At 44.0% G+C, this 19121-nt stretch overlaps 1 protein-coding gene across 2 annotated transcripts in view; it reads right to left on the bottom strand.

The window, feature by feature from the left end:
* obscnb (obscurin, cytoskeletal calmodulin and titin-interacting RhoGEF b) overlaps nucleotides 1–19121 on the bottom strand; it is a 40928-nt gene that overhangs the window by 8420 nt on the left and 13387 nt on the right. The window contains exons 28-60 of one of the 2 annotated variants that reach the window (XM_029830585.1): nucleotides 18763–19029; nucleotides 18415–18681; nucleotides 18000–18266; nucleotides 17639–17908; nucleotides 17261–17530; nucleotides 16900–17166; nucleotides 16460–16723; nucleotides 16099–16365; nucleotides 15611–15877; nucleotides 15123–15389; nucleotides 14660–14926; nucleotides 14172–14438; nucleotides 12650–12721; nucleotides 12315–12416; nucleotides 11977–12051; nucleotides 11248–11349; nucleotides 10890–10967; nucleotides 10318–10392; nucleotides 8860–9126; nucleotides 8484–8750; nucleotides 7970–8236; nucleotides 7344–7613; nucleotides 6688–6954; nucleotides 6272–6550; nucleotides 5868–6125; nucleotides 5363–5629; nucleotides 4859–5131; nucleotides 3069–3335; nucleotides 2637–2912; nucleotides 2279–2551; nucleotides 1899–2189; nucleotides 407–1720; nucleotides 24–305 (exon numbers count right to left, since the gene is read on the bottom strand). In XM_029830585.1, coding sequence (XP_029686445.1) covers nucleotides 24–305; nucleotides 407–1720; nucleotides 1899–2189; nucleotides 2279–2551; nucleotides 2637–2912; nucleotides 3069–3335; nucleotides 4859–5131; nucleotides 5363–5629; nucleotides 5868–6125; nucleotides 6272–6550; nucleotides 6688–6954; nucleotides 7344–7613; nucleotides 7970–8236; nucleotides 8484–8750; nucleotides 8860–9126; nucleotides 10318–10392; nucleotides 10890–10967; nucleotides 11248–11349; nucleotides 11977–12051; nucleotides 12315–12416; nucleotides 12650–12721; nucleotides 14172–14438; nucleotides 14660–14926; nucleotides 15123–15389; nucleotides 15611–15877; nucleotides 16099–16365; nucleotides 16460–16723; nucleotides 16900–17166; nucleotides 17261–17530; nucleotides 17639–17908; nucleotides 18000–18266; nucleotides 18415–18681; nucleotides 18763–19029 — 8829 coding nt within the window. The remainder of the gene's footprint in view (nucleotides 1–23; nucleotides 306–406; nucleotides 1721–1898; nucleotides 2190–2278; nucleotides 2552–2636; nucleotides 2913–3068; nucleotides 3336–4858; nucleotides 5132–5362; nucleotides 5630–5867; nucleotides 6126–6271; nucleotides 6551–6687; nucleotides 6955–7343; nucleotides 7614–7969; nucleotides 8237–8483; nucleotides 8751–8859; nucleotides 9127–10317; nucleotides 10393–10889; nucleotides 10968–11247; nucleotides 11350–11976; nucleotides 12052–12314; nucleotides 12417–12649; nucleotides 12722–14171; nucleotides 14439–14659; nucleotides 14927–15122; nucleotides 15390–15610; nucleotides 15878–16098; nucleotides 16366–16459; nucleotides 16724–16899; nucleotides 17167–17260; nucleotides 17531–17638; nucleotides 17909–17999; nucleotides 18267–18414; nucleotides 18682–18762; nucleotides 19030–19121) is intronic. The other variant, XM_029830586.1, reaches the window with a different exon arrangement.

The raw sequence follows: 19121 nt of genomic DNA, 5'->3' as shown, positions 1-19121 counted from the left end.
TAATGTTGATTGGGTTTACTCACTGTCCACTCTGAGTTCCGCTTTAGTAGATGCGATGCCACTGCTATTTTCCGCTGTACAGCGGTAGACACCCATGTCAGTAGGCAGCACGGTGGTAATGATAAGCTGGTGGCAGCCCTCCTGGTCTTCGTTGATCATGTAATGGTCATTCTCCTCCAGCAGCTTGCCATCTTTATACCAGCGAACTGTTGGAGGGGGCTTGCCGATCACAACGCAATCAAAGCTGACCGGATAACCATCGGGGACGTCCTGACTTTGCAGCTCTGTCAAGAAGACTGGAGCAGCTACATAACGAGAGCAAATAACACATTGAACACATTTGTTAATTTAAATGGAACAACAGACATTTGTGGAATAAAAATTAACTGTTTTTGATTAATTCAACCTTGTGCTCCAGCCAGTACAGCGGGGGGATGTCTTTCTTCTGTGGGGGTCTCTGTGCCATCTTGAGAGTAGCCCATCTTTCTTATTCGCAGCTCTACTTTGTGATGCCCCGCCTCCATGATGGTGGTCTCCACAGGAACGCCGTGGACAGTAAACATCTCCTGGAACCTCTTTGATGCCACGTCGGCCTCAGCCCTCGTGTCAAAGCGGATGTAGATGTAATTCTCATCCTCCCGGTAGGAGTGAGGATCTGGGGGCCGCAGGTCTCCTTCATCTGCGCTGATGAAGGGCTCTTCTTCTACATCTGGTGGGAGGCGTGTGCGCAACAAGCGGCGGAGACGCCTGCTCGCCTGCCTCAGAGACTCGTCCATCTCGCTGCCCGAGGAGCTCTCAGCCTCGCTGTCAGCGCTGTAACCCACCGTTAGTGGCCGTCGGCCAGACGATTCTCTCGCCGTTCCTACGGTGACCTTTCCACTGTGAGAAGACACTCCAAACTTATTAGTGACCTCACAGGTGTAAACCCCAGTATCTTTTGTGGTGATGGCTGTGATGACCAGTGAGCATGTACCATCATTGTAAATGTCTATGTGGTGGTGTTTTCCATCCGTCAGTAGTTCTCCATCTTTCAGCCAACGCACATTGTCAGGTTTCCCTTTGACCACACATTCAAGATGGATGGTACCACTGGGTTCTTTTGTCTGGTCCTTGAAGGTTTCTTTAAAGACTGGGCGCATGTCCTTGCGGGCTTTGTAACCCTTGAAGGCAGCTTGTATCTTAATGGCAGCTTCGCTTAATTCCTCCTCCTCCTCACTCCTCTTCTCTGCTGGGACGGGAATTTCAGTTGTCTGTTGAACTGTGGTTGTTTCCACCTTGGTGATATGTACAGTTCTATGTTCCGCCATCTGGAAATGCTCAAAGAACCTCTCAGTAGAGAGTGTCTCTGCATCATTAGTGGCTGTAACTGCAGACGTGCTACTCTTTTTGAGGTATGACACCAGCGATGATCCCCCAGAGCTGGACTCCTCCTTCGAGCTGGTGTTAAGTTTGGAATCCGTCTTCTTTGACACGATCACCTCCTCCTTCTCTAGTGACTTCACTTCCACTTTTTCCTGATCCTTCAACTCTTGCTCCCCTGATGTCTTCTGTACCGCCTTGTCTTCCTCAGGTTGCTCAGAGATGGAGTCCAGAGTAGGTTCTCGGCTCATCCGCCGCTTTTTAGCCGATGTCTCCCACAGGTCATGGAGATCGCCCTCTTCAGCAGCTTCTGGAGGAAGACTTGGCTGACCCAGTTCCTCAGGCTCAACCTCTTTCTCTTCTACACACAATCACAAATGCAGTGATAAATTACATTACAAGCAGGTGTAGGTGTTAACTGGAGAAATAATGTGCCTGTAAATTGGAGTAAACTAGTGGGAGTCTCCATACTTTAAGGAGAAGAACACACGTTGTCACAGGTAACCGCTATTTTAGAGCTAAACCATAAACCTACTCACCTAGCTGCACGGTTTGAGGCAACTCAACAGGCTCTCCACTTCCAGCCCGGTTGATGGCTGCCACTCTGAACCTGTATCCACTGCCTGGTGTTAGATTTTCAACAACAAACTCTGTGTTGCACACAAGTTCAGAATGACACGGCAGCCACAAGGTGCAGTCTACCAGCCGTGTCTCCACCCTGTAGCCCATAATGGGACTCCCACCATTGTGAAGGGGAGTGAACCAAGAAAGCGTGACAGAATGTTTAGTCTGACTTAGGACCTCGGGGTCCTCTGGGGGATCAGGAACAGCTGGAAAGAAGAAAGATTTGCGATCTCAAATTTTTCAAATTTAATTCGTAAAAAAGGACAAGATATGAAAACAGTCAAAAAAAACTTACTGATGATAGTGAGTTTAGCCAAAGAGATAGCATCTCTGGCAGCAAATGTAATTTCCTGCTGTGGCAAAAGGGGTGCTTGTCTTAAGATAAGACGATATGAGCCCCCATCGGCCCTCTTAGTCCAGAGGTCGCTGGATTTTATCTCAATCCCATTAGCATACCAGGCTACTTCTGCTGCAGGCACAGGCTCGTTGAGCTCAACACAAAACTCCACCTTCTCCCCAACTACAGCAATCTTGTCCTCCAGAGCCCTGACAACTTTCAGCTGCCAGCCTTTTTAGAGAAATATCAAAACTCAGTCAAGTTAATTTTGCATGGAGCGTAATTCAGGTCATTACAACCTGCAGAGGTGCTTCACCTTTGACGGAGAGCTGGGCAGATGAGGAGGCTGTGCCAGCTTCGAAGGTCACCATGCACGTGTCTTTAACTGACAGTTCTTTCAACAGGAGCAGGTGACGACGGCCATTTTCAAATGACACAATTTCAGTACTGGGAGATTCTTTAACTGGTTTCCCGTCAAGGAGCCAGCGGCAGTCTTTGCTCTCGGGACGAGAGAGCGCGCACTCAAACAGTGCCTCACCTCCGTTAAAGGTCTCCGCATTCTCCAAGCCCTGGACAATGGTGATGGGTTTGGCTGTAAGAAGAATGAAAATCTCAGTCAAGAGAGATTTTGACAGAGCAGAATGTTTAACGTCTTTAAATGATTTCTTTAGACATGTAAATGAGGGGTATGAAGGGGCAGAGGAGACTCAAAAGGTTGGCGCTTTTTCCATGTGGAGGGAAACCTCACCTTCCACATGAAGTGAAGCAACCACGCAGGTCCCCTCTGCCTCACAGGCATACGTGCCCCCGTCCTCAGTGGACACGCGGCTTATGTACAAACGAGCCACATTCCAGTCCTGCTCCACTACCACCCTTCGGCCATCAGCCCACAAAGGCTGCCCGTTTTTCCTCCACTGAGCTTTGACTGGCCTTGAGTACTGGCAGATGAATTCAGCTGGTTGGTTTTCAACCACGCGAATATCCTCCATCTCGCTCACCACTTCCACGGTGGGATCTGAGGTTGGAGTCAGGGGGTCATAGCGTCAGGGCTATTACATTTGAATTTAAAAAGAGGACATGCCAAAGGACATATGGGCTTTATAACCTCAGTAAAGATTTTGATCTTTTTTTGCTCATACAGATTGTATAGTTTGAAATCTGACGGTGTAGAAATAAGTCTTCTGTGACTTTCATAGTGGCCGAATAGTGAAGTACAAATATTATTCATTTTAGGTGGGGTAAAAAGCCCAGGTGTCAGGGATGAGGGTAGAATTGGCAGATGGTAAAACAGCAAGGGGTGATAGATGAATGCCAATCTCAGGTGGGGGTGGTTAAAGGGTATAAATGTTAGGGGCAGGACTGGCAGGGAGGGATATTATTTATAAAAAGCTGGCCTGCTTGGATGGGTGGAGCAGCACTTTATCTAACACAACATTTTAAAACCATCAGTATTAATCAACTCTGCAGAACCTCAAAACACTTTCAGGCCCTACAGCAATAAACTGAACCACCTCTGATGGGCAGGTCTCTTAAAGTGGTAGCTGCAGTCCAGGAAACGTTTGCAAATTAACTGTAAATGATGGATTAATTCACGGGAAGTTATTTACATTTCATTATGCTGGGAAGTACTGAAAAATAGACTGAAAATACTGTCTGAAGAGGCGGCTTCATATAGTCAAGGGCTGAAAAATGAGCATTAAAACTGAGACTGATATATATATAAATTTGACTATCAACAATGTACAGTTCCTACAGTATATCTGCGGTATATCTTGCTACAGTTGTTTTGATTACCCCAAAGGGTTTTTGAAGGGAGAACCAAGCCTAGATGACTGTAAAAGAAGCACAGTAAAGCCCTAAATATTTACCAGTCACAGGACACACAAGTAAGACTGAAACCAATCACGCCCACATTATGGTGTGATCAAGATCGTCAATGATTTATCATAATGACAACACAAGGTCCGCTCAAGGTGCAAATTCCCCAAAAATAAGCATGAATAAGATTGCTTAGAACGCTCAGCTCTTGTAAAAGTGCTTTGCTGTGTTGCTGCACCCAAGTTCTTGTGACACTACATCAAAGCACACAGCATGAAACTGCAACTTATATTATTGATGGGCTGGGAAACAAATGCACATGCAAAAAGAAGCAGTAAATTAAACACCACTGTTCATGACTATTAGAAGTAGAGTTATTTACTTTCCTTAAATTAAAAATATGCACAATGAAAATACAATCCTGATTCTAAATCTGATGGGACTGTGTGTAAACTGAAAAATAAAGAGAACAAAATGAATAGTGCCTTAATTGCCAATTATTATACTACCCATGTGTCCAATAAAACTATTATTGTGCTAAAAAGGGCGTTACTTCAAGGACACATCAAGGATAGGTGCCTTTTACTATTCCTGAATAAATGGTTTATAGAAACTCATCTCTAGAATCAAGATTGTATAAATATGTTTTAAGGTAAATATGTATAGTGAAAAAGTGCAAGTTCTAAAGGGAAAAAAAAGTCTTCTATTATTATTTGGTACCTTTAACTAAGAGCTTGGCTGTTGAGGTTAAACTGCCAACTTTGAACATAACAGTGCCAGAGTCATCTGGAGCCAGGTTCTTTAAGGTGAGTGTGTAGATGTGGCCCTGGCTCAGCCCTATCTCAGTAAAGGCACTATTCTCCAGCCTGGTGCCATCCAGCCACCACTGGACCTTGCCCGGTGCCCTACCAGACAGCTGGCAGGAAAAGGTTGCCCACTCTCCCACAAAGACATCTGTGGTCTTTAGACCACACACAATGACGACTTCTTTCACTGTTGAGCAAAAAATACACATTTGCATACACTGAACATCTAACTCATATCTGCATTCCTTCAACAGACCACAGCACCACACCACATACAACTAAAATGAAATGAAAGCTATACAAGGCTTGCGTTAGTCCAAAATGGAACTGAACCATGAGCTAAACTGGGATAGTCTGGATAAAATCTATCTTGATCACACTCCAAGAGAAAGAAATAATAATAAAAAGAATCGACTACCCTGCACTGCCAAAGCCGCTGTCGTGAGCTGGTCTCCTGCATCACAGGTGTAGTAGCCACTGTCCTCAGACATCAGGTTCTGAATGCAAAGCTCCCGAATGCATCCTTCCTGTTTCATCTCATACTTCTTACTGGGTTGGATGACCATGCCCCCTTTCCTCCACTCAACTCGAATACCTGGTTTAGACAGCTCACACCGCAGACTAATACCATCACCCTCTACAGCGTCCTGGTTTTTGAGCTCTTTGCGGAAGAACACTGGGGAACCTGTTGAAGATGTGAAATCTGAGTTGAGTCGAGGTGGAAAGGATGGCATCAGATAGTTGAAATAGGGGAAAGGGAGGGGTTTTAGGAAAAAGTGTTTATGGTACAAAGGGACTCCGGGACAGATGGGGTTGAGATCAAGCTGAAGTTCAAGAATATGTGAATATCTATATAGAGTAGCTCCACTTTATTATGGTAAAATAGGTTAGAACAAAGGTTTTTTTGACGCATCCTTTATTACCTTCCACAGTCAAGCTGACGTCACATTGTGCATCTCCAGTATCACAGGTGTATGTTCCCGAGTCTTCTGGCAGCAGGTTGTGGATGCAAAGCTGGTGAAACGCTCCCTTGTCTATCAGGTCATACTTGAGACCTGCCTGGAGGACGGTGCTGTTTCTTCTCCAGGTCACAGGGGCTTTGGAGTCAGATGTAGTGCATGACAGGGTGACCGTTTCACCCTCTAATGCCAGGGTGTTGTGTGGCTTCTCCAGGATCAACACTGCAAATATGCCAAACCCAGAAGACAGTTCAAAAGCTGCATTTGTATGTATCATTTAATGTAAAAATCATGCCTAATATTATAACACAGTGAGATTTTATTTGCACGATTAATGTAAATCTTAAGTCAGCCATTGTTTTCTTCACCTTTAGGTTTCTCCTCCACCAGGAGGCAGGCCACACTCTTCTCTTTCCCCACCACAAAAGCGACATCCCCCGATTCATCTGTGGTGACCATCTTCAGGGCCAGGCGGTGAACTCTGCCGTCACTTCTCATTTGATTTAAATCATTATTCTGGAGGAGATTGTCTCCCAGCCACCATTCTCCTGTTGTCACTCCCAAGTGTGACAACTCCACCTCAAAGACGGCATCCTGACCAGTGGTCACTGTGACATCTCGGAGCTCCCGGAGGATGCGCACGTGCTCTGAGGGGTAATGAGATGATGGGAGGGCAGAGTTTCCATAAGGCATTTACACCCAGTTTCTAAGATCAAATATTTTATGCTTCCGTTTGATCTTGACTAATGAAAACAGCTGTCACACACGCTGGGCGCCGGATTACCTTTGACCATCAGTGTCGCGGAGCTTCTCTTGTCGCCGGTGTCGCAGGTGTATTCTCCACTATCCTTCACATTCAGCTTGTGTATGCACAGTGTGTGAGTGGCGGCTCGGTGTTCGATACTGTACTTCTCCCCAGGAGTGAGCACAGTTGAGCCCTTTAGCCAGGTTACTCTGCAGTCTGGGTGAGACGTTTCACAGGCCAGGATGGCTTCTTCTCCTTCAAGGACCTCTTGGTTTTCCAGCTCTTTCTTGAAGAGTACTGGGGCAGCTGCCAAGTGATAATAACAGAAACTAAAGCAGTTATTTATACTCACAATTATGTCATTTTTATGGCATCAGCAGCATTAATGCAGAATGAATATTTTCATTTAATTGGGGAGGAAACTACGGGATCGTAGAATACAGCCACCGAACAACAATAATAATACTGTCTAGTTTCTATGTAAATGTTATTGTTTTATACAACATATTCATATGAAACGCAGGGTAAAACCAACAATAGCATCAGACAACCAAGAGCAACACACACACAGCACCAAAAGGAATTATGTATTTGTCCATAGAAGAAGAGGCAAAGGACATCCAAGGGTTAGAAAGGATGGAAAAAAGGTGTTGAATCTTGTCCCAGAAAAACCAGCCACATTACAGGTTTCTTACCTTTGACTGTAAGAGAAGCAGTGGAAGTGTGGTTACCCACAGAGAAAGTGACAGTTCCTGAGTCAGCCATCGTTACACCTCTGAGTGTGAGGCTGTGCAACTGGCCCTCAGACTTGATCACATTCATTTCATTATCCTGCAGTGGAACATCCTGAAGTTTCCACTGGACAAAAGGTGCCTCATCGCGAGACACCAGGCACTCAAAGCGGACATCTTCGCCCTCGTACACCACGCAGCTCTCCAAGAATTTCAATATGCTGACCTCGATCTCTGTTTGACAGACAGATTTCAGCAAAGTCGTTACGCTTTGGTCAGAGACGTGTGAAAGAAGGAGGGATCAAATCAAGAGAACTTTTGGTGGAGGTGTTATTGAGTGAAGAAGTGAACAAGGACGCTGTAGAGTGTGTTAATGTTTTTGAAGAGAGGGCAAAGTCAGGCACTCGGGGATTGACATCAGATAAAAAGGTCAGAAATGGAAATGAAGCAAGATGTGTGACAGGATATTCAAATGCAGTAGAGAAGATGGAAATCTGGATCTCTAAATGCAGAGAGATGCAGATCATGCTCAAGTTCTGGGGCGACGTAGGACTCCAGCTTGTGCACGATGGTGATATTCTCGCTCCTACCCTGCACGGTTAGAACGGCTGACGTCCTCTGACTGCCTGTATCGCAGGAGTAAACTCCTGCATCTGCTCCCTGCAGGTTATAGATAACAAGCTCGACTCTACTTCCATCTCGCCGGAGGCGATACTTGCTGCTGGACGACAGGACCTCGTCACCGTGCCTCCAGACCACGCTGGCTCCAGGCTTCGTGGTCTCACAGCAAAGACTAGCGCTCTCTCCTGCCTGTCTCTCAAGGTTCTGCAGGTGTGTTTTGAAAAGGACAGGCTGGGCTGCATGAAAGGAAATCAAGGGAATTATGTTTCAAACACTAAACTACCCAAACCAAAAAAAAAAGCTATGAGCGATATGTGGCAGATATGCCAACACCTACACTACCACCTAAATCTGTCTTTTCTTAACCACTGTAAGACAACACTAGAAATTTAACTTTCATTAGATGGGACATTGTGCATTCATACTAGCATTATAGAAATATTTCTCTGATCCAATGAAAGCCATCAGAATATACCAGCGTACCCTTCACAACCAGCTTTGCGGTACTTCGACAGTCACCGGCGTCACATGTGTAACTCCCAGAATCCTCGGGGTCTACATCATGAATGATAAGCGTTGCCAGTGTTTCCACTTGTTTAATGTCGTATTTTGCACAAGGACAAAGACCAAGTTCTCCTTTCTTCCACTCCAAAGGAACAGCAGACTTCGAAAGCTCACAGTGCAGGCTGACACTGTCCCCTTCATCAACCACTTGACTCTCAAGCTCTTTCGTGAAAAGAACTGGCGCAGCTGATTAACGACAAGAAATAATGTTTATCTTCAGTGCAAGATCAAGAATGATGATGAAATAGAGTGAGAAAGAAATGATACAAAAGGAGGAAAAAGACCTCTATCCTACCATTTACTATAAGAGAGGCTGAGCTTATAGTATCCTCTGAACAGCAGCAGTAGCTTCCCGAGTCTTCGGGTCTCAAATCAAAGATTTGTAGTTCGTACGCGAGTCCTGTTTGCTTCATCTGGTATTTCTCTCCACAAATCAGCACAAAGGTTTCCTTTTTCCACTCAACGAGGAGTCCAGGTTTAGAAAGCTCACAGCGGAGAATGACAGTACCTCCCTCCTCAGCCGCCTGGCTCTGCAGGTCTTCAATGACTACAGCTGGACCAACTAGAATCCAATCAGAATGTTTGTTTTAATTACATCTTAAACCCCCCCCCCACACACACACACACACACACACACACCTCTATATTTCTATATGGGAGCCAAGTATACTAAAAAAGACCTTAATATTCACTTTTGGAGACCACAACAATAAACACTTAAAACAACAGACAATGAATTCAAAGAGCTACAAGAGTGTTTGTACAGCAGGATGAAAACTCTCTATATAATAATATAATAATGTAACATAACCCTCACATAGCCCCTAACCCAGGACACCTTTTTCCTAACCCTAACACAGAATTAGGGTGGGGCTCAGTCTATATGGGACTGGACTGAGAACACTTCTATAGTGCCCTTGAGCAAGGTGTCCATGGCAGAGCCCTCTCTTTTAATGACTGCGTTCATGTGTGTCTTGTGTCATGTATCTTGTGTGAAATAAACGGGCTTATCCTACCTAATGAGACTAGAGAATTCAAAAAGACAGAATTGAGAAACAAAAGCAAAAAAATGAAGAATATGAAAAATGAGAGATGTTGCCAGCCTGAATGCACAACTTCTACATCTTGGCATAACGCCACATGGTCTGATATTTATATCAGCAATATTTCCAAACACAAAGATAAGACAACACCATGGAACCCACAGTAATCATCACACACCCTCTGGTCTGATCAGACCATTGCACAGCTGCTTTTGCAGGTTTGAACATTTAACTTCACAATAAAAATGAATGTGTTTCATAAACGGAAGCTCTGGTGCTCAGAGCTGCGTAAGAGCCACACAACGAAATGCACAGAAACAGCACAGACATGCTGTAGCTCCATAAAAAGACTTTCCACCTACAAGACCAAAATAGTCTGGTCAAAACAGAATGACTGAGGGTAAAAACTGAGCTCATTTGAGAAAGAGGACACCAAAAAACTGCCCATAACGAACAAGAATATGAACCAATGACAGCAGTCAAAACCCAGAAGAGCAGCAGTGGTACCAGGAACTGGGCTAGACACAAAGTCACATTCAACACATAAGGGAAATGATACAAAATCCTTTGTAGCTGATAAGCCAACATGAGCTGTATTTGTCCATTTTAAGGTTGGATAAAAAGGGAAATGCAAAAATTCTAATGAACGGACCAAAGTGAAAGCCAATCCAGCATGTCTAGCAGCTGTATTCCTCCCATTGATACGGTACCTTCCAGCGTTTGTCTGGTCTCCAGTCTCTTTGCATCCACTTTATCAGTTGAAACACCAGTTGAGGATTTCACAACTGAGAGCAAACAATTAAAAATGACATGTATTTGGTCAAAAACACATTGAAGTAATGCTACAATATCAACTTGCAAAGTAGCGCAGACGGCACAGCCATGGCAACTCAAGCATAAGTCATAGAAGCAATGCAATTCATAATGATAATAAACAAAATCCATCTGAACTATGCGGCACCAGGATCAGACCTACTGGATTTGTACTGAACACCTGAGCTCATCGAGTGTAGCTGCCAACCAGCAGGTACTCATAAACCTAAATTCTCACAACCACAGAAGTGTCCAAAAAAAACCAAACCTGATGGTCACAATTTTGTGCAGCAGACAACATTCAGTCATTCACATAATCATGCTAAACCAGAGCTGACATGAAGCCACAAACCCACAAATGTGCCAAGCTTATAGCTGTAATTTAAGCTAGTAGATCCTGAGCTGCACACAGCAAAACAAAAGCACGGAAAGGCGCGTAAACCAGTATTGGATTTTCTTCATTTCATACCTTCTACGGTCTCTTTTGTCTCCTGTTTTTTTGACTCAAATGTGGTGGTTGAAGCAGTAGATTTCACAGCAACTGCAACTAAGGACAGTCTTGCATGAATTATTTTGGATCACATTAATCTAGAGAAAAATGTTTTCTCCGACTTACAAAAAGTTGCAATCATTTTTACTTTAACCATTAAGGGATATTTACTAATACACTTTAAAGCATAACTATAACACTGTTCCAAAACAATACTCATGAGAATAGAACATGAGCAGCCCAACGTACTGTATTACGTCAGAACATAAAATTCTCAAAGTAGAATGTAAGATTTAGAATATCTGAGTCAAAAAGCTCTGTCAACACGTGTCATTACCTTGACCTTCCACCCTCAGCTCTTGTGAATGACCCACAATCTCCTGTTTGAAATGCTCACGCTGCTGTTCGGGAGTCTGTCCAGTAGGTGGCAGTGTTACCGCTACGAAAACACAAACAAAGTCAGACCCTCCAATTGGAATTTGTCTAAGAATAGCATCGAACAGCTGGTTGGGACAAAGACGAGGCTCCATACCAATGACTCAGCCTCCATGCAACAAAGTAAATTAAAATGCAAAGCAAAATTTGGAGCATTTTATGTTGCTGAAAGAGATAGTTTGGAAAATAGCAAGCCAGACATTGGACAGAAGGAACATGTAAGCCAGTACATGAGCAGAGACATTATTGACAAAACCACCACTATAATGACTGGAACTGCAGACATAAAGGCTGAAACCACCACCGGTGCAGATTTTAACAAAGGTCTTAAAGCCACAAACATACCGTGTAAACAAAAGGACAGGAAGTTGGGGTAAACACTATTTTGCACATGAACATTTTAATCACCAGCAGGTATGACCGCCAAAAACAAAACATGCTACAACCACAACTAGCACAACACCAAGAGTCGACATCAAACTGAAAGGCACAATCAGAAATGCAACAAGCACAGATGGTTCAAATTTGAGCAAATACGTCTCAAGCTGGGCACGGACATACCAAGGGACTGACGACAGAGAGCACAAAAGCTGAGAGTCCAACCCTGAATTTGCTTTTCATCCTTTCATACCTTCCACTGTTTCTTTGATCTCCTGCCTTTTTGACTCCACTTTAGTAGCCGAAGCAGAAGACGTCAGCTTCACAACTGAGACAGAAACAACTGCAACTTAAAACAGTACACCAAACACGTTTTTGATGAAAGAAGGACCAATTTTAAATCCTTCAATTTTGCAAGAGCTACTTATCAGTAGAGTTTAAGACAAAATCTTTTAAACTTAAAATTTACAACAAACGTCATTTCAATGAGAAAATCTTCAGGTGAACTTGAGATGCTATTTAGTCATTGGACAGAAAAAAAATCCTCAACGTCATGAAATCGTTAAAAGCTCTGCCAACTCGTGTCATTACCTTGACCTTCCACCCTCAGCTCTTGTGAATGACCCACAACCTCCTGTTTGAAATGCTCACTCTGCTGTTTGGGAGTCTGTCCAGCAGGTGGCAGTGTTACCGCTACGAAAACACAAACAAAGTCAGACCCAGTAATCGAAATTTGTCTGAGAATAGCTGGTTCAGACAACCTCCATGCAATAGCAAACCTATTCAAAAACCAACAATGCACAAAAGATTACAATAAAAGGTTACAGGTCCTGAGCTGAGCATTGTTATACAAATGCACGGCTGAATAAGGGCAGAGCACATAAAGCTGAAAGTCCACCTTGAATTGGCTTTCCTCCCTTTCATACCTTCTACTGTCTCTTTTATCTCCTGTCTTTTTGCCTCCCCTTTAGTAGTTGAAGCAGACGTCAGCTTCACAGCTGAGAGGAAAAACAACTCAGACTTAGAACACTGTAAAATACTCCGAATACAGTGTTTCTGAATCTTAGCAACTGGACTGTCTGAGCTTCTTGAAGACATTTCCCATCTCAACCAAGAGGCTTCATCAGTTCCAGCTACTTGTACTCTTCGGAGCCACTAACACATTTGAAGCTTCAGTTACCTGGTTGTTGGTTGCTCCGCTCCTCATTATGTGGGTCTCCTGACACAATGGGGTTCGTTAGTAGCCATGTGTGAATGGCCTCTTCTCCTCCTGGGGATGTTTTTCCAACGCTCTATTGAGCACAGGTGACAGGTGATGTCTCAGAGCTCTTTCCAGTTTGACATAGATGGCCTCTTTCACTTCTCTCTCAAACCATCTATCTTCCCTGGCCAAAACCTGTTCGTTATTATCCCCAAACGAGTGCCCGTCTTCTTCAGATGCAGGTGGACTGCTGAGTCGTGGCCTGAGGACTTGGCTCGTCCATACTGTGCCATGTGCTTGTTGTTTTGGATTTGATGAAGGCCCAGCCAGGGTAGCCACAGGTTTGGAGTGCTGTCTTGATGTGCTTCTGTTCTTCTTCCTTTTCCTCTGTTCTGGTGGTGTATGGTTCTAATGACACCCAGCTTGTGCTCCAGTGGGTGGCGTGAGTTGGGCCACGAACGAACCCCATCATGTCAGGGGAAGTTTCACCGACCTGCATAATGAGGGGCGGAGCAACCAACAACCAGGTGACTGAAGCTCCAAATGTGTGAGTGGCTCCTGAAGAGTACAAGCAGCTGGAACTCCCAAACAGTCAGCTAGAACTGATGAAGCCTCTTAGATGGGAGGTGAAATGTCTTCAAGAATCTCAAACAGTCCAGTTGTTATGATTTTACTACCAGAAGTACCATCACCTGGATGGCTGGCAACCTTCGCAGACATCAAATACAGTGGGTTTTTTATTACCCATAATGTCATATCAATGTGGATTTAGAAAACCAAAATATATAATCTATCATTAGAAAATAGGCATCATTTAAAGCACAGAGCGTGCTGCACGTGAGGCAACTCAGGCAAACATGCAACCTCCCAAAATGTGACATATTTTTGTTAGTGGACATGTGAACAGACAGACTGACAGGTGCACCCACAAAGAACAGGTAGAGATTTTTTTTAAACTTTAAAAAAAAAAGAAAAAATCTTGAGTTGTAAAGTCATTTGTGTACAAACACTTTTAAACATATATTTTACATGTATATTTAGAAAAATGTACCGGTAAGGATTTTCTATCTGAACAATAAAATTAGACTTTAACTTGCCATTAATATGAATCCGAGCTGTGGTGCACAATTCTAACATGCAGCAACAGCGGTGTTAAAACACATGTGTTTATGTGCATCTAAGAGCCTTTTGTGCATCATTTCTCTTCAACTGTGCATAAATGAAATCCTTAAAACTCCTCTTCCTACCCTTGATATTAATCCTAGCTGTTGTCTTCTGCTCCCCACACACACAGCTGTAGTCTCCACTGTCTTCTGGTGACACACTGTTGATCACCAGTTCATTGATGGAGGCCTTCTGCTTCATCTGGTACTTTGCTCCAGGCTTCAGGACCTGGGTCCCCTTCTTCCACTCCACTGGAACTCCAGGCTTAGAGAGCTCACATTGCAGCGTTAGAGTGGATCCTTCCTCAGCCTCTTGACTGTCCAGCTTCTGTCTGAAGGTCACTGGTTGGGCTGGGTATTTATTAATTGGTTAGATATCAGCAGCAAGCCAGTTCAGACTTAACATGTATAACAATGACAAACATGTATAGCGAAGACAATTTTCTAGTCACAATTTTGAGTGACATACACATTTAAAATTGGCATTTTTGAATACGAACACTGCATATTTAGTTTCCCATTATTTCTGTGCAAAGCTTTAGTGATCAAGTACTTAAAACTCCTCATCCTACCCTTGATATTAATCCTAGCTGTTGTCTTCTGCTCCCCACACACACAGCTGTAGTCTCCACTGTCTTCTGGTGACACACTGTTGATCACCAGTTCATTGATGGAGGCCTTCTGCTTCATCTGGTACTTTGCTCCAGACTTCAGGACCTGGGTCCCCTTCTTCCACTCCACTGGAACTCCAGGCTTAGAGAGCTCACATTGCAGCGTTAGAGTGGATCCTTCCTCAGCCTCTTGACTGTCCAGCTTCTGTCTGAAGGTCACTGGTTGGGCTAAGCATATATTAGTTTGTTAGTAATTAATACCAGTTCTGATAGCAAACATCTATCACCCTAAAACACAGTGACATTTGTGACATGCAGCAACAGCGGTGTTAAAACACATGTGTTTATGTGCATCTAAGAGCCTTTTGTGCATCATTTCTCTTCAACTGTGCATAAATGAAATCCTTAAAACTCCTCATCCTACCCTTGATATTAATCCTAGCTGTTGTCTTCTGCTCCCCACACACACAGCTGTAGTCTCCACTGTCTTCTGGTGACACACTGTTGATCACCAGTTCATTGATGGAGGCCTTCTGCTTCATCTGGTACTTTGCTCCAGGCTTCAGGACCTGGGTCCCCTTCTTCCACTCCACTGGAACTCCAGGCTTAGAGAGCTCACATTGCAGCGTTAGAGTGGATCCTTCCTCAGCCTCTTGACTGTCCAGCTTCTGTCTGAAGGTCACTGGTTGGGCTGGGTATTTATTAATTGGTTAGATATCAGCAGCAAGCCAGTTCAGACTTAACATGTATAATAATGACAAACATGTATAACAAAGACAATTTTCTAGTGACAATTTTGAGTGACATGCACATTTAAAATTGGCATTTTTGAAAATGAACACTGCATATTTAGTTTCCCATTATTTCTGTGCAAAGCTTCAGTGATCAAGTACTTAAACCTCCTCTTCCTACCCTTGATATTAATCCTCGCTGTTGTCTTCTGCTCCCCACACACACAGCTGTAGTCTCCACTGTCTTCTGGTGACACACTGTTGATCACCAGTTCATTGATGGAGGCCTTCTGCTTCATCTGGTACTTTGCTCCAGACTTCAGGACCTGGGTCCCCTTCTTCCACTCCACTGGAACTCCAGGCTTAGAGAGCTCACATTGCAGCGTTAGAGTGGATCCTTCCTCAGCCTCTTGACTGTCCAGCTTCTGTCTGAAGGTCACTGGTTGGGCTGGGTATTTATTAATTGGTTAGATATCAGCAGCAAGCCAGTTCAGACTTAACATGTATAACAATGACAAACATGTATAGCGAAGACAATTTTCTAGTCACAATTTTGAGTGACATGCACATTTAAAATTGGCATTTTTGAATACGAACTCTGCATATTTAGTTTCCCATTATTTCTGTGCAAAGCTTCAGTGATCAAGTACTTAAAACTCCTCTTCCTACCCTTGATATTAATCCTAGCTGTTGTCTTCTGCTCCCCACACACACAGCTGTAGTCTCCACTGTCTTCTGGTGACACACTGTTGATCACCAGTTGATTGATGGAGGCCTTCTGCTTCATCTGGTACTTTGCTCCAGACTTCAGGACCTGGGTCCCCTTCTTCCACTCCACTGGAACTCCACTTTCAGAGAGCTCACAGCACAGAGTAACACTCTCTCCTTCCTCAGCCTCCTGGCCTTCTAGCTTCCGTGTGAAAATTGGCAATGGTGCTGTACAACCAAGGTTTTATTATTCGTTAGGAGAAAGTGGTCACATGTTGGTTTTATTTTTAAATGATTTGGAAGATGCTTGGTGATTCCATACCGTTGACTTTAACAACTGCGGACGTCTTCTGGTCCCTGCACACACAAGAATACTCTCCACCATCTTCCATCTTCAAATCCTTAATAAGAAGCTCACAGAGGGTCTCCCTCTGCTTCATCTCATACTTTTCTCCAGGTCTGAGATACTCGGAGCCTTTCATCCACTGAACAGGAGCTGGTTTTGACAACTTGCAGCAAAGTTGTGCCGTCTCCCCTTTGTTTCTCTCTTGGTTCTTCAGCTCCTCAATAAAATTAGCTGGTAAAGCTAAAATAACGCATTGAGTTGGTTACAGTGGTTTTATGTAGTGAGGGATGATGGAGTGATGAATATCTTTGAAGGGATGTTATTAATGCTGAGTATGATACAAGCGTTGTTGTGTACGAAGCATATGAGCCACGACACGTGCATATACTCCAAGCAGCGAATCCATATGTACTTACCATTGACGGTCACCTTGGCCATGCTCTTGGCTGTCCCCACATCGCAGGTGTACATATCTGTGTCTTTCTCTTCGAGCCTCTTGATGGTTAGAGTCATGACCTGCTCCTTCTGGGACATCTCGTATCGACCTCCATTCTTGAGCTCAGAGTGACCTTTAAGCCAGGTCACAGTGGATGGAGTTTGCGCGGTCTCACAGAGCAAGGTGACAGAAGATGCCTCCTCTGCTTGACTGTCTTTCAGCACTTTGATGAATTTATGGCTCGGTTCTGCAAAAATGAAAGAATTTGGAATACAAATATATCATCCTTTGGAGAAGCGGTAAGACTTTCGGGTGCAGGAAATGCACAAGATTGGTCCTACCTTTTATTTCCAGCGTGGCTTTGGTGGTTGCTCCTCCAACAACTTCACAGCTGTACTCTCCAGAGTCTTGAGCCGAGGTATTATGGACGGTCAGTTTTACGATCCTGTCCTCTTGGCTTGTGACATACTTGTGGCTTTTTTTGATGGCTTTGCCATCCTTGGCCCACTTAACAGTCGAATTAACCTGTCTTAATTCGCAGGTAAACACAGCATCTTCTCCTTGAACAACAGAGACATTCTCCAGTCCTCTGGACACCGATGATGCTTTTTCTGTTGGAATACAAAAATAACACTCAATAATATGAAAGTGAAAACAAGCTTTTGGAGGTCATATTTGTTGTCATCATCCTGTCAAAAGAAAGGGTTCGGGTCAATTACCTTCAATTGTTAAAGTTGCTTTTGAGCAAAGGTCTTGAATGGTGAAGATCACCTCCCCAGCATCAGAGGGAGTGACATCCTTAATTGCCAGCATATATTTGCGTCCTTTACTTGCAACCTTGAAGCGTCCTTCATTTGCAACAGTTTGGCCATTAAGAGCCCAGGAATACTCATCAGTGCACTCGCGAGATAAGATGCATTCAAAGTTACACGTCTCTCCCTCGTTGACCTGGGCAGACTTCAGCCATTTCGTGATTCCAATGCCAATCTCTGGAACAGAAATCATCGGTTCAAAAATGTAACACTCAGGACCATTTCTTATAAAACAAACACTTTGAAATCCATCCTGAAACATACAAACCTCTTACAGTAACCTTTGCTTTAGAAACCTCCGTTCCAAGATCACAAGTGTACTCTCCTTGATCTTCTTTGGTGACGTCCTTGATGATCAGCCCCAAAGATTTACCTGTGTGGAGAAGCTCATATTTTGGGCCAGCCTTCAAGACCATACCTTCTTTTCTCCATATGGGGGAAACTCTCGGCTTGGATGCCTCACAAGCCAGAGTTATCATTCCCTTCTCTTCTCCAATGACATCATCTAAAGACTTGAGGAACACAGCACGCTTCTCTGGAGGGAAATTGAGAACAAAAACAGTTAGATTTTCAATCTATACTGTCATTTTTATAAAACCTGACGCTGCAATTGTGATTTCCGCGTTTTAATATGATGTGATGAGTTATTTGTTGCGTGATTGCCCACAGTGCACAGTCCCTACCTTTAACCGTGAGTGTCGCAGACTCTTTCACCTTTCGGACTTGAAAAGTAATAGTCCCTCCATCCTGAGGAGCCAAGTTCTTCAGCGTGAGCTTGTGAACAGTCCCTTCATGAGTGATGGTGTTTACTTCATTCGTGAAGAGGGCTTTTCCATTCAAAAGCCATTGTGCCTCTTCATCCGCGTAGTTAATCTCCGCTGTGAACGCCGTGTCGCCGTCCTCGTCAACTTCTACGTCAGCCAAGTGCCTGGTGATCTTAATTTCACGAACTAGAGAAACAAGAAGCAGAAACATTTTAAAGACTGTATGTGATTAATGCGGTGAGCAGTATTTGCATGCCCAAACACTACCTTCAACAGTCAGTCTGCCTTTTGTCTTAGCAGGTCCAGACTGACAACAGTACTCTCCACTATCTTCCTCTGTCAGTTTATGAATAGTAATCTGAGCTCTGGTTGCATCTTGCTTGATGTTGTACTTGTCCGACGCCATCAGTGGTAGCTCGCCTTTGAACCATTTAACGTCTTTAGGCGATGCAGAGAATTTGCAGGAGAGTATGACTGAGCTTTTCTCCTTGCCCTTCACGTCTTTGATGGGCTCTGCAATCTCAAGTGGACGCTCTAAACGTGGGGCAAAACGTGTGAATTAGAACCGTGGGTCTCACCACACGAGATGTTGCAGCCAGGTTGCGCAGCTACACCAACACACTTGC

This window comes from Takifugu rubripes, chromosome 22, assembly GCF_901000725.2.
Source record: "Takifugu rubripes chromosome 22, fTakRub1.2, whole genome shotgun sequence".
Taxonomy (NCBI): Eukaryota; Metazoa; Chordata; class Actinopteri; order Tetraodontiformes; family Tetraodontidae; genus Takifugu; species Takifugu rubripes.
Note: the sequence above shows the minus strand (reverse complement) of the source record. Positions and strands in the feature narration are given on the sequence as shown.